Below are 25,094 nucleotides of genomic sequence, written 5' to 3' on the forward strand. Positions count from 1 at the left end.
TGAAGCCAGAGTAAAATCAGATAACATTAACACAGCAGAGCAGGGTGTGTGGAAACAACAGTATTAAAAATTCATTTCAAACAGATAGATCTCAAAGGTCTGCACTTGATGCTACAAAGAAAAGAGAGAGAGCACCAGCTGAGCCTCTCTGGAGAGTGACACTGTTCCAGTCTAGTACATAGAGGAGCAGCTGGGAGTATCACCCCAGATGGGAGTAAGCAAGGGAGTGGAAGTAGGAAAAGGATGAGACTAAAGATAGGAGTTTAAGGGCGCTTGTTGCTTCCTTCTGCAGGGATAAGAGATGTCCTGGCTGCCAGTGTCTGTCTTTTCCAGGGAGGAGGACGTAGATCAGAGGCTTTGCGTGCAGAAGGTCTAAGTTTAAATCCCCAGCATCTCCAGATAGGGATGGGAATGTCCCATGTCCCAAAGCCTGAGCTCATGCCAGTCAGTGTAGACAATACTGAGCTAGGTGGATCAATGGTCTGACTCAGTATAAGGCAGATTGCTGGGAAGTGGAGTAGTGAAACTCCCAGGCCAGCAGCAGCCCCTCATCACCTGGACCTTTTCTTCCAGAAAGCTGGTGGTTCTTCCTGAGATTTAGAGGGAACCTGCTGCTGCCCTGGGCTGCTTTGGAAGGAAGAGAAGGATGTAAATCTAACTAAATGACTAACTTACTTTCTTGTGCTTCTTTCCTTTCCTTTAGTTAATTCAGCCTAGTTTATGTTAATGTAATATGTGTTACATAGACTTGTGAGAAGTAAGGTCTTGGGTTTATGCTGTAGAGTGTAGTTACTTTGTTTTGATTTTTTTTTCAGCTTGTCTAGTCCTTTCGCAGGTGGAATATAAATTGCATAAATAAATCCCATGAGTCTATGAAATATATACTCTCCTGCGTTATTTCTATGCATTTCCCTCTGACCTGTGTTATTTCTGTCTGTCCTTTGCAGATAGATTTCGTATTGGGCATATCACTAAAGGAAAGTAGAGGAAAACATCTGCAGAGTAATTCCCTGGTCCTGGGAAAGCAGCCATAAAAGGGATCAGGGCACATATAGAAAGTTCTGAGAGTTTGAACATATTGTTACGTGTGGCCAGAAATGCCTTTGGGTCCACTAAACATAATTTTGTAATATACAGAATAACAAAGCATAATGTGTAAGAAATGGGGGTGGGGTGGAGACATAATAGATGCAGTTATTGTGGCTAATGTGGACACAATATGGAGGACATTATGACAATAGGGTTCCATCTTCCAGGCACAGCACTGTTAAACGTTTTCCTTTGAAAATCCTGTTTTATCTTAGGCTTTTCATGCAAACAGTCCATATAGATGATTTATTACATTATTTAATCATGTCTGGGTTTATGTATTTGTGAATTGGTTTCAGTATGCCTACAAGTCCCAAAGGAGGTCATGACTTCATTATGTTAACCACAGTGCCAAGTACATAGTAAGCAAAAGTACCCTAGGTTAAAAAAGAAGGAGGAAGGAAAGAAATTTGTACATTTTATACCAGCAGGAGATGAAGAGAAACAGAGACACCGAGCCCACCACAGAGTCAAGTCAGATCAGTGTTTTGGCTTGCAGGGTGAATGTTTGATGGACCGAGCCATCTTCGACAAAGAGGGAGATGTGTTAATCTTATTTATTCCCTCAAGGACATGCTTTTAATTGAAAGGAAGTAAGCCAAGGCACACTTTTAGCATTAGCTTGTAGTCAAAAGCAAGGCTCAGTAGGGACAAGTGTGACAAAAGGATGCTAGGTTGGCTGCTTGCTTATGAGTAAGTAACCTGACCGTTAATCCATTGCAGCTGATAAGGGGCTGCAAACCCCCAGGCTCTTCCTGATGGCTTATATGGGTTACAGGGAGCTAAAGAAGGCAGAGGCTGTCTCTTAAAGGAGGATAGAAACTGGTGAGAGGTGGTGGGTGGGCTGGTTGGCTAATTTTCCCCAACCCCTGATGAGTAGGCTTCTTGGTCAGATAGGAAGACAGAAAAGGGAGGGCAGTCTGCTCTTGAAGGAAGCAATGAAAAGCTGTCTTATGCTTGTGTGCGTTTGGGGGGGGGTTACCTTTCATACCTTTTAGCTTTGGTGGTGGTTTCATATTTTATTTCCGGTTTTCTGTAGTCAGAGACAATTTGCTACAGGTTTGCCAACTCACTTAATACACCTGAACCCCCAAACACCTCGACATTGGCCCCAGCACATCTCTCTCCCCTGGTTCAGATGGAATGGAGAGATAGATATGGGTGTCATCAGCATACTGATGGGACTGCTCCTAATCCCCAGATGACCTCCCCTCCCCCATCCTAAAGGTATTAAATTGGATGGGAGGCAAGACGGAACCCTGTTGAACCCCACAACACAATTGCCACTGTGCCAAACAATGGTAGCAAATCTAGAGACATTGTCACATATGTCACAACTGACAGTCTCTCCAGAAGGGTATACCATTGTCCACAATATCAAAAGCCACCAAGAGATCATAGATGACCATCAAGGTGGCATTCCACTTCTCATGATAAATGTCATGGGCAGGAGTCAGCTTTGCCTGATGAACAGCAGCCTGAAGGGGGTGGAGGCAGAGTGACTCCACCTGAAATGGATCAGCCTTCACAAAGGAGAAGGCACTGATGAGTAGCAGCTGGCTTAGTCTTTCTTAAGTAGCAGTCAGATGCTAGGAAATAAACACCTGTCGTTCTGCCCCTGCATTGCTGCTTCCTGCTCTCCATCTGGATCCTTAGTTCTGTGACCATGTGGACCTCCTGACCTCTGGACTGTCTTGACTTTGTGGATTCTGCTCTCAAAGGGACTAGGATGGGGCTATGACAATAAAGGACAACATTCAGGAGGACAAAGGCAATTTCTGGGCAGAAGCAGCCAGAAACTGGATTGAAAAGGATTTAGATGTTAAGCTTCATCTCGGTGCACCTGCAGCTGCCCAGCTGCCCTATAAAAAACCACAACTGAGTGGTAGTTATCTAATACCTTTGGGTCCAGAGATAGCCTCTTCAGGAGGCTGCTGCTTCCACTGAATGGGCCACCCCTCTTGCAAAGAATTGTTAGCCATTTCCTGGAACCACTCTAGTCAAACCCTCCTTGACTAGATCACACAAGCCAAGATGAGCAAGAGTCAGCCAGATCACTGCAAGCGTCTTGTCCACATTCTCAGGTTCACAACTCAAAACTGATCCCACAAGATGTGGGTAGATGGTGCTCTGGAGATCTTGCCATGATTTGCTTTAACTGTGACATCAAGTACAGGGAATGTGAGCTATTTGCCCCTCAAGGTGAGCAGAAAAATTGGTGCCAGCAGGTGGAACAATGTTCTTATTAACAGGCTGGGCTTAACCACCCTATTTAGACAAATTTTCTAAGCTGTAGAATTTACACTCCCCCCCCCTCATTTCTCTATGTAATTGTGGAATGTGATTCAGCCATCTCACCCTTTACAAAGGACCACAGCTGTGACCATATAATATTTGATGGTAACATTGTATGTTGGATAATGCATTTTATCAGAAGCTTCTTTTGATGAAGGTGGCTTATTATATGGAGACAGCTGCTCTGGATCCAACCCAAAGTTTTTAATTTAAATTTTATTTTCCAGCTGTATAGGTTCAGCTCTCTCTCTCTCTCCCCCCATCATTGGACATACCCACTTCACCAATCATCTTTATACTGTGTGTGTACCAGGGGCAGTTGTTAGAATCATAGAATTATAAAATTGTAGAGTTGGAAGGCACCAGAAGGGTCAACTAGTCAAACCCTCTGCAAATGAAGGAATCGTTTGCCCAACGTGGGGCTGAAACCCACAACCCTGAGATCAAGGGTCTCCTGCTCTACCGACTGAGGTGTGATTAGTGCTTCATTACAATGAAGGGAGATGATGCGTCAGGAAGTGAGCGTGCTGGCGCAAGGACTATCTGCACACACATAACACACTCGGGGGATATATGGAATTGAGGTACAAAGACTATTGTGTTGGACACTCCACAATAAGAGCAGGAGTGTATTCCTATTGGAAAAGAAGTCACTCAGTGTCCCTTAATTTTCAAGTTTGACCTGATTTCCTAGGCATTCTCCATATGAATGTTTGACCCATAAAGATAACTGTTGCATAACACAATGTGCTTATTGATGGGGGTGAGGGTGTTGAATGACTTGCGTAATCATTCTGATTGCTAGTAAAAACGTTTGAAAATTATATGTAACCAATTTTTAAATTGTAAGGCCATGTCTCGAATGAAAACCTGTTTTGAGAGTTATTGGAAAGCCATACATCAAATCTACCTCTGTATGGCATGAAATGTATATGTGGCTTCTGTGTAAAACATTTCATTAAAAAATATGTTCAGACTACTGCATTTAATTGTATATCTTTATTAATATTACATATGCATTATCTTCACATGCATACAGTTGGTAACATTGATGGTAACCTAATGAGCCTAATGAGTTTTTGCTTCACTTTTCAATGCCATATATTTTTTTCCTCCCTAGGTTGACAGGCATGAATCTTCCCTCTCCTGTTATCAGCAGCAAAAACTGGTTACGGCTCCATTTCACTTCTGACAGTAATCACAGGCGGAAAGGATTTAATGCCCAGTTTCAAGGTAAGAATTACATAGGGAACTGTCAGTAGAAATCTATTCCACCCCCCCCCAAAAAAAATCTAAAAGAAGTCATGGCAGTGAAAATGTTTTATTTAGACATTGTACATTTGGGGAATAAACAGCCAAGAGCCAAGTCCTAGCCAGCGTGGAATCACAGTCATTGCCACTCAAAAATATTGGTCTCAGTTGAAATCTGTTTAATAGCCCAATGATTGCTGCTGTATTTCTTTGGAAGTTAGTTACCATGACATATATGGTTATATGTCCCTCCTGGACTGCTGCCTTGCCAACACGGTTAACCCTTTTGTTTTAGACCAGAAGTTTTATTATTATTCTTTAAGATGTCTACTATGTGGGTTTCTTTAAAACCATTTTAAATTTCCCTCCCTGTTATGCCTTTAATTGCCTTGGATTATTTGACATTGTTTAAATAGCAACTTCAAATGCTGAGTGCTATAATGACTGCTCCCCACATCAAATGGGGGGGCGCCTATTGTGTGGTCGCGTGTAGCCCCACCGGATCCCAATGTGACCCATGGTAGTTCGGGTTGGCCTCATCCACCCCAGGCTGGATACCTAAAGGTCTCCACCTACCTCAGCCAATCGCCCAATCCCGCCTGGGGAGGCATTGACAGGGGATTGGCCAGGTAAGGGGAGGGACCATCCTGCCCAGACAACAGAAGGTGAATCTTACCCGTGAAGCGGCTGTTGAAGGGCCAGAAAGTAATTTTCCTGCATTGGCAGGTTTTGCCTTTCCCGTAGCGAAACATCACAACTTTGGTGGTTTCAGGCCTTGGGCAGAATCCTTTAGTCTATCTTCCTAAAGTGGGGGGGGGGCGTGAAGTGGTGACCCACACATCCCCTTGCGGTGGTGATACCAGGGTTTCCCTGTTAAAGGGGTCTTGAGGGGAGGCATTGGCCATACGCCGAGAGGTTGTCATTGCTCTCCCCTCCAACGGCGGCGAAACGGGGGGGGGGCAGGCTCTCTGCTTGAACATATGTTCTCCAGAGCCAGCCCGATCCCCACACATTCTGGATAACCCTGATGTCTCCCAGATCCCCGGCTGGGGACTAGGAAGGATGCCTGAGCCAAAGTCTCCCTACATCTGAAACTTAATAAAGTTGTGGCCAATTTTAATCCCATAGCACGTTGTCTTGAGTCATTATTCAGCTCAGGGGTCACCTGGGGTTGGGGGGACTCCGCCTGTCCACGCAATAATGGTGGTGGAAACACTGGGCAGATTCATAGGGCACACAGGGAGGGGTGAGGGATGGGGAGTACCATTGCCCAACCAAAAGTCCTTCTATTAGCAGAAGCACTCTGTTGAATACCACCTACTGAACTAGTGGTGCTCTCCAAGGTAGGTGTTCTCCAGGGCTTGGCAGGCTGTCTTTTCCTACTTAGGACTACCAGCCCTAGAATTCTCAGTTGGAAACTGATGGTACATGTGAGGGCTTTCTTGACAAAAGTCTCACTCATTTGTGTGTGTGTGTGTGTGTGTGCGCGCACACACACACACACACACACACACACACACTGTCAATTCTCAGCTGAGATTTAGACTTACAGTACAAGTTCCCAGCAGAAAAGGATGCTCTGCTAGAGTGTGGGGAGCACCCAATTTCTCTGCTACGTTCGGATTGAATAATTGCAATAAACATGAGCCTCTGTTGCAAGGGGCGAGCAGTTGGATGCTTGTGCATCAATTGTGCATCAATTTGCTATAGCATGAACTTGAGCACATAGATTAAGGCTATTGGAGAAGATGCATGACCTTTTGTGCAGCATTCACACTACAGGAGGAATGATCATGCCATATCACGTTCTGATAGATGAACCTTTTCAAATTTTGTAACTTAAAAACTTTGCGGGGGAGTTGGGTGCTTCTCTTTATGCTATACATTTTAATTTATTCAATATTATGGTGACTTAAACAGAATCCAAATTCTTAAATAAATCTGTCTCCACTGAAACACAAAATAAAGGATAAACTTTGATTTAACAAAAGTAATTTATTCCAGAGGGGCTATTTTAAAATGGAAGAATGACACAGAATGATAAATTCATTTCCATTCACCTAAGGTGGTGCTCATATGAATCTCAATTGCAACATGGCACAAAATCCTAGAGAATAGTACAAATACGGTCTTCCTCATAATATAACCTGCATTTACACGAGTGGTATGTTGCTGATCCAAAATAACCATGACCAATTGGACTTAATTCAAGTGATTTGGGTAACCCACTTGTAGGAATGGTAAAAGAAGAAGAAGATCCCGTTCATATTTAAAGGCAAACTGACCTAATTCACACTTTCCAAAATAATCCAAGAACAGAAAAAAGGCAACCATCAAAAGTTGCACTTTTCAATGCAACTTTCCATCCAAGTCTTGTGTACAAAAATTATGAGTGGGATTTAAAGTAACACTAAGGAGTTCCCTTGGTCAATGCTAGCATTTGTGCTGCTGGATGGAACAACCTCTTCTCTCTTCCCCTCCCCTCATGCACTGTTCTGGGTGCTTTCCCAACTGCACAGAGTCAATTGGGGGCCGGGGGCAGGAGATGGAAGAAAGCCTGATTACACTATCAGGACTCATTGCTCCAGCTCCCAATCATTTTAACTACTTAGCTGAATTCAGCCCACCCACTTGGGAGTGCTATATCCATACATATTTTCAATACTAGCCCAACTAACATAAGGCTCTGTTGCTCTGAACCTGACAAGGACCAACTAGAGAACTGAGCTTGGTGGTGAAGTGCAGGATACAAATAATAGTTTTATGGGAAAGCTCCCTTAATGATTTCCTGCATTGATGGCAATCAGTTATATACTTTTTTGTTATATTAGTATACTAGATCTTTATGATTCAACATTCAAAAATCTGACTCGTTTCCCAACTCTCAGAAAAAGCACACTATTCAGACTGCAGGATGTTTCTTTGTGGGCATCTTTATTAGATTTCTGTTTTATGAGAAAAGTAGAGCTTTAGTGTTGTCACTTTTTCTATATGCCCACAAGGATATTTATCAAAAAGCAATTTTTCTAAAATGGAATGTTTATTGATTTTGTTCCTACCTGATAAATCATTGCTTAAAATCAACTTTTGTGATTAAAGTGGAAAGAAAACAAGGGAAAGTCACTTGTTTACACACCTGGAGTTAGTAATTAGTTATACTTACAAATTTGCACATACAGTTTCATTTAACATCAGCTGCAGTCCTAAGCATATTTACTTGCCAGAAAGCAACACTACAACCAATGGGGATTTGCCTTCCATTAAAGAAAACTGCAGTTGTTAAACTTAAGAAGAGTAACATTTTGATTCCCAAAAGTCATTCATTTTCCATTCCTTTTAATGGGCATGATTGTCACTAAGAAACCAAAATCTGTGTGGAAAACATTTGTGTGAAGTTGCTGTTTCTGGCCACACCTCTGATATTTTCACCTAAAAAAGAAGGATCTTGCTTGCATGGTTAAAACTGACCCCTAACCCATGCGTACCACCTCACATAAACACCTGCCCATGTTTTTAATAAGGAAAAGTTGAGCCTTTGTCAGAAATGTAGGTAGGGTTGTTATTATTATTATTATTATTATTATTATTATTATTATTATTATTATTTATTATTATTATTATTAATGGAACATCAGACGTAACAACTGATGTTTATGTTAGGCTTGTATAGGAGATACTATCCCACTTTTCCAAGTTATCCTTCCTCTCACAGGATGTGACATATTTTACATCTTGTTGCTCAGCTGTTATGTTGATACTGTTCTCTCTTTATATTATTACCTCTTCTTGACTGAATCCATCAGCTATGAATTTTCAGGTGGAGACCCACCTGTCAGATTGGCTTGAAAATATACTTAGCCATTTTGTTAAAAAATGGGAAATGGCATGGTAATTTCCAAACTACTATTAAATTCAGACTTCTCATTTGCCTCCACAGTTTCTTGATAACTTATTATTTGAAATGTTGATAACCCACCCTTTCTGAAGGTCTTTGGAAGCTTTCCGCAAAGAAATACCTCTGCTCACAGGGAGATATTTTCAAAGGTCTTTATTATATACATATGTACAGATTGCAGTCATTCATCATCCATCCGATTTATTGTTCATAGATTCTGGCAGTGCCGACTTCCTGCTCTTACGCCAGCAAAGTAGTTTGGGTAGCCCCACCCTCCTTCTTTGCTCACGCCTTTTGAAACCCTATTGTTCCTGAGCAGAGGAAATAGGGTAGCCCCTCCCCTTCAGTCCCAGAACTACTAAAGCGATGTTGACCCTTTCTCCTTGCCTGAGAGACCCCCCCCCCACCTCAGAGCCTACTTCCTTTAACTCCTTCCTTCCTGATTCTTCCCTTTCTTCCCTGTCGCTGACCAGGGGCTCCTCCCCTCCTTGCTCTAAACCTTCCCTCATATCCAGACTGCTCTCTGGCTCCGTGACATCCTTCATAACTAAAAATTCCAGGGTGGATACTGTGGACACACACAAAAAAGCCCCAACTAAATAATAAAATAAACAACAATAAATACTAAAATGCATCATCACATAAAGCAGCTAAAAACAACATAGCAATCTACTTACAAAACTGAATCTTCCCATGTGAATTAATTAGTCTTGATCTAGTACCAAAATGATAACTGTTGAAATGGATGCATTAGGTTGGTGGTGGAATTGGATGTCACCACAGAGATGGCTCTTAAATCTCCCCCTGTTTAACAAAGTGAAGTCACTCAATTACCTGAAATAGAATGAGGTATAATTTCTTCAGCGTGGATTTTTGAACACCTCTCCTCTCCTTAGAGTAGGGCTCTTAAAAGCCATCCCTACTAGTAATCATTATATTAGCTTGTCTTTACAGTGACCGTTTTCAGATGTTTTTCACAGAAGCAGTACATAATAGCATGAAGACTCAAATATCAGGAGACATGAGAAAATGGCTCAAATTTACTGATTCATGTTTTGTGAATATTCAAGTACTTGTTGATAGTTTTCATTGTCATAACAACACTAAAAAAAGTAAGTTGACTGCCTCATATAAACCTTGTGTATATCAAAATTTACCAAATTGCTGATATTCGTGATCACATATCCACCAGCTGCACAAAAAAGATACTAATAAGTCCAGCAAGATTGAGTCAGCTCATGTTCAGAACTGCAACTCTTGGAATGCAATAAATGACCTGAACTTGAAGTGTTTCCTACCATGCAATTTCCTTTTTGTCTGGCTGGTAATTCATTGTACAATCTATTTGTTGAGCTAAATATAATCACTTTTATGGGGAAAGAAGCATATCATAACAAATTACAAAGCTAATGGTCTTAAGCAAACAATCTGATCAAAAAAGGGCTGTGCAGGATTAATTCTGTTTCACATGTTTGAAAGATTGATTAAAAGAGATTAAAGCACCATTGTGGCTGTGCTGTTGTAGGCTATCTTTACAAGTGAAAGATTTAATCTTGAGAATTCAGCTTTTACTCAATATTGCTTCCCACATTGCTGAGGCCCTCAAGCTAATTGAAAGCGAAATGATACCTATTGTTGGTTGCTCCTGAGACACAAGTTTCAGCTTTAGTTTGAAACTGGCTAGTCAAGATAAAACTGCTTCATTTGAGGTCATTTTCAATTTGATACCTTCCCCCACTACACACACAATCCGCTACCATTGTGTTTTTCTGCTTTATTGGGAAGCAGTGATTGTATTTGCACCTTCATAGACAGGAAAGGTGTAAAGAGAAGAGATCATGAGTTGAGTAGAGAGATTGAGAATAGAAAAATTCAAGAATGAGGCTTCTGCAGTATGGTTGAAAGAAAGATGTACAACAATATTATCTCAACAGGATCCGAATGTAGTCAATCCTAGAGAGGGGAAGGACTAAATGCCATTGGTTTCAGCGAGTCTCTTCAAAGTGGACTAAGCATTGTATTCAACACAGGCTAAGTAAATCCTTGTGTAAGCAGGCCAACTTCCACTTATGCAACAGGACTCCCCCACCCCAACTGTCCTACCCCACTCCCTATTTTTTATGTGTTTTCTTTCACCCTATGGAGCAGTGGGGGAAGTGTGGGGTGCATGGAGGGGGAAGAGAGGGGGGGGAATCGCATTTCCAAAGTTGAAGTCATTCTGCTTGTGGAAGGATTCAGTTGAAGCACGCCCTCTGTCTGGATCTGACCCAGAGGCATCAACAGAGAGATTTAGTTGCATCTATTCCAGTGATCTCACAGCTCTACCACATAGCCAAGCAGTATACTCTCCCAACAGCGCCTGAAAAGATGGACTGCCTGGCACCTCCATGACAGGCAAAAGCATTCCTCTTCTTCTAGGCCTTGGGCTAATTCAACAATCTATGGCCTTTAAAACTATGTATTTCTGTGTTTTTATATTGTAAACCTCCCTGCGATCCTTGGATAAAGGGTGGTATAGAAATGTAAAAACAAAGAAACAAACAAAATGGTGTACTAGGCCTAGAATTTTCCATCAGCAACGCAATGTCTAGTACACCATTATCTTTGCTTCTACTGATATATCACTGAAATACCACCAAGGGTCTGTTCAAGAGCTTCAAAATTTCAAATCAGAATTTTAACTTATTCTGAATACAGCATCCTGCATGTCTCTAACCTGACTTCTGAACAGTTATTTGTGCAGAATTGGTTTGGCTCATTTGTCTATGTGCTTCAGGGGACTTGTGTGTGTGTGTGTGTGTGTGTGTGTGTGTGTGTGTGTATTGAAAAATCAGGCTGTATTAAAACAAGACCACCAGGGAATGAAAATTCTACAACAAAGCATTTTACAATACAGATAGGCTTTACATGCTTCCTAAGGAGGAGGAGCAGTAGATTTCATCAGGGAAGTTGTTACATTGCTGCTTTTCAAGAAAGTCACAGTGCAGGTCTTGATATCTGCCACTGATGTTTTCACTTTGCACAGCAAGGCCAATTGAAGTGCATGCTGGCTTGCTCAACATAACCTGTGTGAAAAGTTCATATAGGTCGGATAACTTGTTTGAAGCTGAACCTGGAAAACAAATGCCTCTGACTTTCCTCTGAGGTTCCTTTTTGGTAAAAAATAATAATGCTGGTGTTCCCTGCACTATAAGGTTCAATAAATCACCATATTTTTCACGCCATAAGACACACCTGACCATAGGATGCACCTAGTTTTTAGAGGAGGAAAACAAGATTTTTTTTTATTTTTGCTTTCTTGAATTGCCCTAGGCATAGTAGCCAACTCCTAGAGGCCTAAGTGCCTTTGCCCCCCATTAAATATTTGAGGAAGCCATTCCCCCCATGTTGATGGGCATTGTCATACATATATAGTGTGCAGGCACTTTGTTTTGAGATCAATTGCAGCGTTTCTCAACCTGTGGGTCCCCAGATGTTGTTGGACTACAGCTCCCATCATCCCTCAACTCCCATCATCCCTGAGCCCTGGCCTTGCTAGCTAGGGGCGATGGGAGTTGTAGTTCAACAACATCTGGGAACCCACAGGTTGAGAAAGGCTGATATGGTATGTGAGGTGGGGCTTACCTGCCCCCCCCAATATTTTATTCAAGTTGGAAGAGGGAGGGAGGAAAGGAAGGAGAGAGAGAGAGAGAGAGAGAAGGAAGGATGTGTGTGTATGTGTGTGTGTGTGAGAGAGAGAGAGAGAGAAGAAAGAAAGAAAGAAAGGAAGGAAGGAAGGAAGGAAGGAAGGAAGGAAGGAAGGAAGGAAGGAAGGAAGGAGAAGGAGAAGGAGAAGTGTGAGGGAAGCAGCCCTCTCCACTGTTGCAGAAGCAGCCCGAGAGCCGGTTGCCAGAGCCAGAGCCTTCGCTCCATAAGACGCACTGACTTTTCCACTTCATTTTTGGGAGAGAGAAAGTGCGTCTTATGGAGTGAAAAATACAGTATTTTCAGTTTGTCTTGTGTTGCTATGATTATAGTACCACTTTCTTTCAACCATTCCCACAAGTTTAAAAGTAACGCCAAGTGGGCTGGTGGGTGGAGGGAAAATGAAGGGACAGAGTTTATGTTGTATACTTTGTATGTGTTTTTTTTTCTTCTAAAAATTAATAAAAATTATTAAAAAAAAATAAAAGTAACGCCAAGGAGTTGCATAAGTTAAGAAAGGCTAAGTTTATAATGCCTCCCAGTGATTTCTACCGGACGCTGTTTAAAGTTTTATTTTGATGCATTGTGGCCACATAACAGAGAAAGGGTCAGAGAGACGTAACATGTTTTGATCATTATGCTCCAGAAGTTATCTGCCTCCTCTGTTTGACTACTTTGAATAATTCAGGCTTCAGCAAATAGATAATCCTGAAGTCAAACACTGAATATAATTGAAGCTGTAGGAATAAATCTTCAGTGGAGAAAAATTGCACATGAAAAAAAAAGAAACAAACTATGTTAAAATGCATTTTTGTGCAAAAATCTGGAAAACCCAAATATCTGCTTTGTAGTAGTTTTGTAGTCAATCAAGTGGTGCCATTCTGTTCAGAGGACACTGCTAACAAAAGAAGAGGGGAGTGTTTTGGGGTGTTGTTGTTGTTTTGCTAATTTGCCATTCACCTTATGGAAATGTGCTCTAGAGTGGAAGGTGGCTTGGGGACTCGAAAGTGAAAGTGAAAAAGGATAATTTCCCCACCAGACCAAAGTCTCTTCTGTGAATGGAAATACTCTTTCCCACTTGCAGGGCACCATTAGATGCAACCCTCCTTTTTTTTCTTTCTTAATTGCAATTCTTATGTAAACACCCAGTCCAGAGTTAAGAATGTGTTCTAATATACTCATGGAGTTCCTACATGTGTACTTAATCCTTATTCATTTCAGCTAAGAAGCCAACTCATTCACATAAAAGGACTGGGTGTAAGCTTAATCAGACCTTCACCATTTGACTGGGGAAGGTCTGTACATCCTGTACATACTTTCCCAAAATACAGAGATGGAAGCTCTTACTTGGAACTAAGAAAAAGATCATTATTCGGGAAAGTAATTATGCAGGCATGTAGCAGTCTCCTGGCTCATGAGGCACAATTCAGGAGTTCAGGAGCAGGGCAGAACTGGAAGGAACTGATGAAGATATTCCAACAAGTTCCCGCCCCTCCTGCCAAGCTTTAAAAGATAAGGCATGGTGCACTCACTTCTGAAACTTATAGAAATATTGGAAGGGCCTTATAGAAATATTGGAAGGGCAAGTGCACCCTCCCTTGGCACAGGTTGGTCTGCTCCAATCCAATTTGCAAAATTGGCACCTGGTTCTAGATGGCAAGACTGCTTCTGTTCAGTTGCTGCCACCTCCAGTACAGCCTTCCCTGGTAAAAAACAACAACCCTCCAGTCTCCACTGACACTATAGGAATGTTAGAGGGGAATGCTGGCATCCCTATTCCCCATTCCAAAGTGACTGAATTCAGGAGAGATCCCTCCTCTCTGTTTCTTCAATCTCCATCAGAGCTTGCTAACTCAGGCCTGCTCCCAGCAGTGATGTGGGGCTCATGGCAAACTCTTTCATAAAATGCACACTAAATATTTGTTGGATTTACCCTTGAAGTTCCGTAGTGAAAGAAATCTGTTAAACATGCACATGCACATCCAAATACTTAAGATTTCGAAGATGGTTTTTCTGTAAAGTACAGTAGGTTTGAAGCTCTGTCAAATCCTTGCAATAAATTAGTAATAAAATGGAATAATTAGTGAAATATATAGCTGCTAGTTACAAAAAATTACGTAATCAGATTACTCAGCCACTGAAACAGCAGCACAATTAATTAATAGCACAATTAACATCTGTTCTATTTATGTCTTAGTTAATTTGTTCATACTTCTCTTCCATAGTTTTTTTCTATTTCAGATGTCTATTTTTAACATAAAGTTGTAGACTTACTTGCTGAATATAATTATCTTAACTTATTGTGCATATTTTTGATCCGAGGCTTATAATAATACTTTCAAGTTCAACCAGTTTCTCTTGATATTTTAGATCAGGCTTGCTCAAACTCAGCCCTCCAGATGTTTTGAGACTACAATTCCCATCATCCCTGACCACTGGTCCTGCTAGCTAGGGATCATGGGAGTTGTAGTCCCAAAACAGCTGGAGGGCAGAATTTGAGGAAGCCTGTCTTAGATGCTTTGAATATATTTTTCAGTGCAAAGTTCTCAAAAAATGGATCATGGATTCTTTATCTAATGCAGATAAGACATTTTATACCAGGTTAAATAGTATAATCAATGGGCACGATCCAACTCCATTAGCATTAATTGTATTTGGACTGCAGGTGTTTATTGCCAGATAAAAGTAATCAGATATCAATCTAAATGCATTAAAATGGGGTGGAGAAAACTCTTACCTGCTTTTCTCTTTGTTCTCACACTGTAATGTAATCTTTAACATGATTTGGGCACTGCTGTAGAAGTGTACATTCCCTTCCTCTCCTTTCCAATGGTTGGCATATAATCACATTTAATACATTTTAGGTGCACAATTATTTTTTGGGCTGGTTCCAGAAAGCCAATCATCCAAAACTGTAATAGTTTTAAATGAACCAGGAGAATGAAAGCTTTCAACTACTACAACTGGAAATAAGTGCAGTAAAAAAAAGGGGGGGACATACGGAATATGCATTTCTGCAGGTGTTTTAAGTTATTATATACTTTTATTTTATCTCTATTATATTTGTTGAGCTTGCTGTGCACCACTTAGAGACTACTGTAATTCAGCAGTATATAAAATGTCAAAATAAATAATATTTCCACTTATAGTGCTTTGCCAAGCAAATGTTGCCCTAACCCAGGGCTCTCCGACCTTTTTTTAATCTTGATCTCCAAAGGCCAAATTGTGTTTGTGTGTGATATAGGGAATGCTTTTTTTGTGGGCACCAGGAGGTGTCTGAGAGTGTTGTGGTATTTATGGGCATCACACTGAGAACCTCAGCCCTAATCAGTAACCTCAAAACGTGGCTCTAGTTCATCTCAAGAGGGCAGATATCTAGCACTAATGGAGCTACTGCAGCTGCTTTAATGAATTGCCCTGCTTGAGACTAGGTTAACAAGGAGCACTATGAGGAAAGGATAGGTTATCACACACTTATCTCCTCACAAGGTTTCAATGGAAGAAGAGCTGGTTAAAATATGAGTGGCAGATTTAGCCCTGTGACCTCCAGCTGCCAAGCTCAGCTATTCAACCCCGGGGCTGGTGGCCGGTTTTTACGCCACAGTAGGAAAACACATACGCTGGGGGTTGAACTAGGTGGCTTTTATTTAGACCTTAAATTAAAATCAGCAGATGGGGATGACTGTGGGGTGGGAACTAACTTAACTGGATAACAAGAGCCACTGGCCGACCTATGCTTGCAGGTGAGAAAGAAAGCCTTATCTCATCACCCCCGGGACTGCAGAACCCCAGGTAGATACGAGATTTCAGCCTCAAAGGAGGCCCTTATCCCACCCCCTGAAGAAGAGCCTTGGGGCTGACCCATCACCTGAAAAGTGCCTAAAAGGCATCACCAGGCTAAATCTTTTTTTTTCTTTTTCTTTTCCCACACCTAAAGTGCCCAGATCCAGAAGATGAACCATTTAAACAACACAGTAGACCATGTAGCACTCTGTCTTGCTATTCAGAGTGAAGTGGGCAAAAAACCCAATCTGTAATCCAAAATGCGGATTGGAAAAAATTCCAACATGGTCCCCTAGTGGCAACTTTGAAGCACACTGAGAGACAGAAAGGGAGGCTGGGTGTTTCTGCAAATGGAGAGAAGGCAGGTTGTCCCTTTAGTAGACACCATTCACTGCCCCACCTCCACCCCAGACCACCTTAGGAATGCATCAGTTGGTGCCAATGATTTTTTTGCACTCTGCCTCTTGCCCAACAGCTCACATAGGCCCTCACTGCCTTCTAGGCACCATTTAAGGCTTTTGGCTGAATGTTCTTGTGGTGTGTCAATTTATCCATGCCTTGCTTCTCCATCCTGTTGCAGCTCCCTTACTCCATAGCGGGTTCTCCATCATGGAGAGCACATGTTGCGGTGGGGGCCAGAACAAACCACCCTGAATTAGTTGGTTGGGGGCTAAGAGTTGGCCACTGTTCTGATTGGCCCCTGGTTGTAGTTGGGGGGAAATGCATGTTGCAATAGTGTTCAGCCATTGTAGTTGGGGGGAAATGCATGTTGTAATGGTGTTCAGCCATTGGAGTATAAAAGGGCAAGCACGAGGTTTGTGATTTCTCTTTGGCTGCGTTTTCAGGATCACACACCCTCCCTCCCTGTTTCTAGGCCTCTGTGTTGACCTTGCTGTGCCTCTCATGGGGTCTCCTGTTTTCAGGGGCCTGGTAGGAATTTTCCCCACTTGGCTGATTGGCTGATGCCATCTGGTTTTTGCCTACTGCATAGCAAATAGTCACAACTTGTAAGGTTGGCGGTTAGGCATTGGTTATTGTGGTTGTATGAGGGGTCTTGTTGACTGTGTTGGCCCCAAAAGTTAATGCCTGAGTGTTGGGAAAATTCTGGTCAGGAAATCAGGGGCTCGATGCAACTCCGTAATCCCCGGTAGGGGGCCAGGGCCACGCGAGAGCCACTAGAGCCTGAGGGGAGGGCCAACGCACCCAACCCCCTGTCTCTCCCTGTAGGGTTTCCCCTGTTGACAAGGCTGGTTTAGTTCTGTCCTTAGGAGACAGCTGGAGAATCAATGCCTGAGTGATGGGGTAATTCCGGTCAGGACTGCAGGGGCTCGAGGAGATGTCCGTAACCCCGCTCGGGGGCCAGGGCCACGGGAGAGCCCCTGTGAGCCTGAGGGGAGGGCCAACGCACCCGACTCCCTGTCTCTCCCTGTAGGGTTTCCCCTGTTGACAAGGCTAGTTTAATTCTGTCCTTAGGGGACAGCTGGAGAACCAATGCCTACGCAACCACTCACATATTTTGTATTTTAATAAAGTTGTGGCCAAATTCATGCCCCAAACCCAAAACTAAAATTCTGTCTGTGGTGTGAATTATTTCTTGAGGGGTGGTTTTGGGGACCTCCACACACAACTGTCCCTCAGTTGTGACTACGAAAGAAGGAGCTGCTTCTGAAAGAACTGCTACCTTACACTTTCTAGGAATTTCCCCCTTGGGAAATGGGCTTTGTCCCACATATCACAAAGAAATAGAAACATGTTCCTGAGGTCCATTTGTAAAGGCCTCTGGGGAAAGCTCCCGATTTCTAATGTGTGCTCTTTCCTTAGTTCCCTTAGGCCTCATATGGCTAAGAGGAATGCAAAGGAATCATGACCCGCAGCCTCTCCAACTAGGAAATGATCACCTCAAAGACCACTGTGACATCACATGGACCTCCTCTGGGGTGATCATCCATTTCCAAGTGGGAGAAGCCTCACTGCAGGACTTTGTTGGGACAAACTCACATTGCTTTGTGGTTCTGGGGCCTGTGTGCCACAAAGTAGCAATTCTTTTGGAATCATTGGAGACATAGAACCAGGTATACACAAGTGGTGGTTTATGTTCTTGTATACATGAGATCAAATGGAACTGTTGCTGTATCGACGCTCTTGCCTTCGGCACAATCCTGAGGTATATTGTCACACAGCAAGAAGTGCACAAGTCCCCAGTACTACTCGGGAGATAATGATGAACACACATAATTTAAAAAATTAATAGAGTATCTCACATTGCAGATAGACAAACCAGACGATTGTTGTGGAAGGAAATTTGTTGAAGGCTTGTAATTTCTCACCCTCTCAGTCTCTCACAGACAGAACAACATAAAAAGGCAATAATGCTTTTATGTCTCCTATGAAATTCAATAATGAGAACATTAATACCAGTTGAGACACTTCAAACACGTTGACAGAAACTGCCAGCATGATTAAAAAACAAAAACAAAACCCCAGACTTGTCTGATTTCCATGGCTTTCTAATGGAACATACTTGAATCATTTCAATAAAGCTTTATTAGAGTGTGGTACTTTGATATGCAGGCAAAAAGCGACCTGCTGCAAATGCCTGCCATGTTAACCGATTAAAATTAAGAAACTGATGTCCAATTTAATATTGGCAAATATCCTTCTTCCATATTTTCCATAATGATATTCTGATTTTAACAGGGGAAAGTTATGGGTTTTATTAGGTAGGTGAAGTAATATAATTAACTATATTTTATTTCCCTACAGACCCACGTGTGTGGGTTAATGGACAAAAGGATCCACTTCTCACTTGTGTCTAAAAATGTGGAACTGAGCAGAGTTTAAATCCCATTTTATGGAGTTTAATTGAAAGCTTGGGAATTAGTTGTTAGGCTGATCTCCCCCTTTGTTACCCTGTTTGTCAAAGAAACAGGCTACAGACTGAAATGTAAGTTTAAAACATAGTTTACTCACAGTCAAGCATTTGATCTTAGCAGTAACAGCAGTAAAAATAAACACAGGTAAAATACTTGTGTTTGTAGCAGAAACTCCTTCAGGCATGTCCCTGATGCTGGAGCAAGTGGATAGATGTCTGTCTGCATTGTTCATCAAAGAGTGAGTGGGAACAGGAAATACTTCTTTGCTGTTTCCCTCCCAGGAGAAAAGGCAGAAATTATATCACACAGAGCTTTCTCTACCAATTACGTTTCTATGGTCTGAGTCGGCCTATCAGGCTATATGGTCTTAACCCTTTCACATGCTAACTAGCAATAATACACAGTGTTAGATATGACTGCATGTCCCTCACAAGTTAACTAAGTTTTAATGATATTTTTTTAGTCAATTACATAAAAACCAGAATGCAAATGAATGCATGTAACTGTAGACTGATTGGCACAAGAAAACTCACTTTGAGAGGTGGTGTTTGTGAGTGGAGAAATAACCCATGGGATGAAGGGTAGGAGTACTTGACCCTTCCTCCACCCAGTGTTTTTCTTCCCTCAAGCTGCTCTCAACTATGGAGTTTCAAACCAAATACCAACAAATAGGTTTCCCCCACGTCATAGGAACTGCTCAAGGTACTGCCACATGCTCATTGACTTTGATGGTCTAGTAGTCAGTGTGTCTATAAAACTTTGTCACCACTGAAGCTCGTTGGCAAAAGTCTTGTTGCTTGGAAAGAAAGGTATTTTTAGCACTAAATAGTTGGTGCATGTTTTGTGCTGAGGCTGATTAAGTATGAAGCTGAGGGTTCTCGAGATGACTGTTGAGGACATGCCACATAAATTTGAATGTCTGTAGCCACTCAACCATGAAAAACTTGAGCATGATGGGTCAAATGCAGCCCAATGAATTAAATTAAAGAAAGTCAAACATGGTTGAACTCGATTCCATTATGTTGAAGTGCTTAATATCTGTATCCATTTTCATATATAAAAATGCATATTCATTTAACAAGTTAGTAGTGGAGCAATTGGGAATCTTTACCTTTGGTCATGGGAGATAAAGACTTCTCTACAAAATCATTTTAAATAACGACTAAATGATACATTTACTTATAGGCAGGGATTTTTTTCCAGCTGGAACTTGGTTCTGGCACCTCTCAAGTGGATGCCATTGCCATTCTAAAAGAATTAAGTGAGGTGTTCATGTTGAGTTCCGGCAAAACTTTTTCTAGAAAAATATCACTGCTTATAGGAAAATAAACTGTTGTCCCATATCCACATTTCTTCAAATTTGAGTAAATAAATATTGAATGCAATATGTATTTTTACCATTTTTTCTTTTTCTTTCTTTTACAGTGAAAAAGGCAATTGAACTAAAATCAAGAGGGGTCAAGATGCTACCTAACAAAGACAGCAATCACAAGAATTCAGTCTGTAAGTCCCTAACAATTTTATTCTCTTAAGACTGTGTGGGTAATCTTTGATTATTTGGTCTGAAAGACACAGACACAGAGCTTTAAAACCAAGGTTGACAAACAAACAAACAAAAAAACCCGAAAATGTTGAGATGAATGTGGAAGGTGCAAACATCCAAGGAATTCCAGTGGAAGTCAAAATATTTTCAACAGGGCTAGCAAAATGGCTCAGTGATGGTTTTTACACATTCTTATGAAATTAAGAGAGAGAAAATGGAAGGAAATGAGGAAAACAATTAGTTTATGCTATGGACAATTATCAGCCAATAAATCCATGTCAACCATGTTTAAGTAGCATAACAATTCATTATATTAGGGAAAACTGCTTAGCAAAAATGATATTCCCTGCAGAAATTTGCATATTGGGAGAAATTCTCACACTAAAATGCTGATGAATTTTCATGAGGACGTTAAAAGCGAACCACAAACTGATGCAGAAATGTGAAGAACTGAACTTCAAAGTGGAAAAATGAGAAACTGGGAGAAACTTAAATTGACAGATTCATTCATCTCCAATGGAGTGTGAGAGAGAAACCAGGATGTGTGTATGTGTTGGTGGGGGTACAGAGGCAACTGAATAGTGGCAATGAGGTGGGTCTTCTCTTTCCTGGTCCTTTCCCACTCCCTTCCCTTTGGGGGCTTTGTATTAACCTTGCAATCAGGTGCAGGTCATCTCAATGTATACTTAATGTAATGATTTTCAATATCTCTAGAGTGTGAACGGTATGACTATATTTGGCCCTGTGTCTGAGAAGCCAAGAGTACAGCATAATAGCCAAGGGAAATGAAAATGGTATTAATATGATGCGTTGCACAAAGTGAATATGTTTGATAAACAGAATTGGTGTACTTGAATATCTTCCAGGTATGGTACTGTAGGCCCCACAGTGTTAGGGCAACTCTTTACACGGAAGTATGTTACAGAAAGCAGAGATAGTCATACTAATTAGGTTGATTGAAAACCGAGTTCAATGGGAGCTACTTGCAGGCAAATGTTATAGGTTTTCACCTTGTTGTCTTTAAGAGTGTGTATTTGAACCTACAAATTCTGAAGGTAGCCACTTTTTTGGAGTATGTCTTGTTGGGGTGATGTCTTTAATTACAGAAAGTGAACAAAGGACATGCTATTAACAATATTTATTGTGCAGTCTGCTGTTGATTTGTTTTTCAAAGACTACATTTTACTATTATTATTTTCTGAAGAGGAATGGTGCTATTATATATTCTATTAAACAAATGAATTATTAATACAGACTATCAGCTAATGAAGATAAACCTTGTATTAGTTCCTTGTTTCCTCCTCAAGATCATGTAAGTCTTCTCCACTGCAAATTTTGTAGCATTTTTTTTCTCCCTCTGTTTTGACATTATTTTATGATTTAAACACTAAATGTGCTTGAACTGCATTGCAACATTTGGGGTGTGTGAGATTAAGCAAAGCCTTCATGGAAAAGGTGAATTTTGAGAAAACATATGAAAGGAAAGTGAGATGCTGTGCCACAGACCAGCTGTTTGCTAATAATATTTCAGCTTACTGCATTAGCTAAAATTATCTGGATGGGGCTGCCAGTTTTATTGTGTGTAATTTTGGTGTGCTAGGCACACCAAGAGCAACAGCAGGATTTTTTTTCCTATGGCACATTTGTAAAGGAAATTTAGATTAGATCTTACATTATTTATTGCTAATGTGTCATAGATTTTTTTATTCACAGCCCAATCATATACATGTCTACTCAGGAGCAAGCCCCATTCAGTTCAATGGAGCTTACTGTCTACTAAATGGGTATAAGATGGCAGCCTCATTCTTTTAATAATTTGTTCAATTTTGAATATATAGGATATTGCTTGTCCATATCCTCTTTCTCCCCAGAGGCAAATGAAACTTCATATTTTCCCTGTCTATAATAATTTGCATTAAAACAATATTCAGAAAATGTTCTCTAAAGATAACATATTTTCTGTAGTAAAAAAATTCAACTCACTCCCACTTAAACTTCATTTGAAAAAAACACAACATTTTTCAAATGCAGGGCCCGTTGTGCAGCCTGTTTACTTTTATAGCGTTGATGTTCCGTTTTGTCTCAGATGGGGAAAATTGAGTTATTTTTAAGGCAATGCTTTTTGCCATGTAGAGTCAAAGAACAAATGGCTTTACTGATTCAGTATTGATCTGCTGTAACACATTTAGATGAATTGATGGCACATGCTGTGTTATTCAGCAGTTGATGCCAAAACAGCTAATTCTAAGACAGGTTAGCCCTGCTGATTCAATGTTGGATGCATCAGGAAAATTAGGGGGAAAGCAGTATTTACATTGGTTAACCATTTTGGAGGAATTATTACTAATGTAATGCAATGGGATATAAAAGCTCAGGGCGATATTACAAACAATATATTTCTGTCTTCATGCTGAGTTTATAGCAATCAGTGATGCTTTGTAGCATTAAAATGAAATGACATTTGCTTCCTCACTCTCTCATCCTGTTCCCAGATATATTGCTCAGACAAATGCAAAATGCCCTTATTTATGATGGCGGGGATGCATGAAGGAAGCATCTGCCGACCTTTCTGGAGTGCATCATCCCAAGGATTGCACCCCTACAAATGTGCCGGTAAAAGCAAAGTGGTGATAGGCAGTGAGCAGTGGCAGGCAGTTGTCCCAAGGAACATAGTTTATTTTCCCCAACTGGAATTAATATCAACCTGCTTACTTCTGAAACATGTGAGACCTCTTAATTCCCCTTCTGAACCACTTGGAAAATTTTCGTAAGAAGCTGAGGCATTTCCGAAGAACTCTCCAAAGCTCGAAAATATAAATCTTGGGGTGGGGATTTCCTGCCCTACTGCTGTCCCTCTTGTCTGCCAGTTTCTTTCCTACCCCTCCTACCAGCTTATCAAGATGTGTCTCTGTGTGTGTGTGTAAGCACAGAAAACATCAGCCGATGCATCAGCCCAAAATTTCTTCCTAAATTTCTAGATCCCTGTGTTGCAGACTTGTGAGCTTGCCCTGATGCTCCATTGCAGATGGGAAGTCTGGCAATTGCTATGTTTTGATTTATATTCTTCCAAGGCAACATGTCATGAGATATAAAAACCCATGCTTCCCAAAGACATCAAAGTAGGCTCCGAACATTTACAGACATCTTCATTGCAGGGTGAGAATCAGTTTAAAAATCTGTGAACAGAATTTTATTATTCCTTCAAGAAATCAGGAGGAATAAAAACCCCTATACTGTACTTTCTTTTGCATCCACAATGTAGGACAGCTTAGAATTAATTGTTGGCTTCTGTTTTCCTCCAGCATGGTAGATTTGTGAAAGTGTGGGGAGAGGCCTGACAAGCTAAAGTGAAATTCAGGAGCGGTTGGTGGGATTATATCTCTGAGCCCCCTTCCCCTTTCCAAAATTATCCCCTATATTTAGTGTATTCTTCCACATACGAGTCATGGGGAGCCATTCCAAACAAAGTCTGATCCTTTCTGCTTAGCCTATGGCATGTATGGTTCTCGGTTGTGCTAATGTATCTCAGAAACCTCTATATAGAGATAATATAAACAAAATAATGGCCTAATAAATGCTGAAAAATCTGCTGGAATGGTTCCCATCAGGAACATATACAACTTAACCTTTCTTGATCTGGTATAGTAGCCTACATACAGCAGTGGAAGCGGGAACTCAGACGTAATTGTTCTGTTCCCTGAGATTTACGGTAAGTTATAAGTAGCTCATGCTAGAGCATTGGCCTTTGAACCTGAAGAGCATTAGGAAGACTTCATAATATATACCCTTTGACTCATAATCCATTACTCCTGTCTGTTCCTTGTGGCTCAGTTATAGTAGAGCTTAGCCTGATAAGGATAAGGAGCTAGAATCTCATCAACATAATCAAACTTAGTCCATTAAAAAACCAGTCAGCTGCTGGTACCATTATGGGCAACTGGCTTTGTTTCTCCAGTCCTTCATCTAAGAGGACTTCCACATTGTTGTTGTCATCTCCCTGCAAACCCCCCACCAACAAGAAGAGAAAGAATAAGAAAGACAAAATATAGAACTAAACAAAAGGGTGTAGAGTTGCATAAAATTTGTAGATGCTAATTTATTTGTATACAGTCATACCTCGGTTTACAACCACCTCGGTTTACAAACACCGCGGACCCATCTGGAATGGATTAATTCACTTTACATTACTTTCAATGGGAAAGTTTGCTTCAGGTTAAGTACGCTTCAGTTTAAGTACAGACTTCCAGAACCAATTACACTCATACTTCGGGTTAAGTACGCTTCAGGTTGAGTACTCCACGGACCCGTCTGGAATGGATTAATCCACTTTCCATTACTTTCAATGGGAAAGTTCGCTTCAGGTTAAGTACGCTTCAGGTTAAGTACAGACTTCCGGAATCAATTGTGGTTGTAAACCAAGGTACCACTGTAGTATAAACAATTACTATAACTACATTAGAAATGAAATGCATCTCACCATAGTTGTGCAGACTGTGATCAGGCAATAGTGGACAGCGGAGTCGCTGCTGCTTACCCAGAAGAGGAGGAGTGAGGCAGTGGGGAGGACAGTGGAGTGCAAGTGCACCAGGTGAGCCAATCCAGCAATCCTGCTGGTGTGTTTACACCATGCCAGCCTCCCTACTGCCTTGTCCCTCCACTTGTTCTTTACAGTAAGCAGCAG

General features: G+C 41.2%; 1 protein-coding gene across 1 annotated transcript in view; it reads left to right on the forward strand.

The window, feature by feature from the left end:
- The window catches only part of CSMD1 (CUB and Sushi multiple domains 1), a 946,508-nt gene that overhangs the window by 570,780 nt on the left and 350,634 nt on the right, over positions 1-25,094 (forward strand). The window contains exons 6-7 of the mRNA XM_035109950.3: positions 4,505-4,617; positions 20,296-20,373. Coding sequence (XP_034965841.3) covers positions 4,505-4,617; positions 20,296-20,373 — 191 coding nt within the window. The remainder of the gene's footprint in view (positions 1-4,504; positions 4,618-20,295; positions 20,374-25,094) is intronic.

The sequence above is a fragment of the Zootoca vivipara genome, chromosome 3, assembly GCF_965207765.1.
Source record: "Zootoca vivipara chromosome 3, rZooViv2.hap1.1, whole genome shotgun sequence".
Classification (NCBI taxonomy): domain Eukaryota; kingdom Metazoa; phylum Chordata; class Lepidosauria; order Squamata; family Lacertidae; genus Zootoca; species Zootoca vivipara.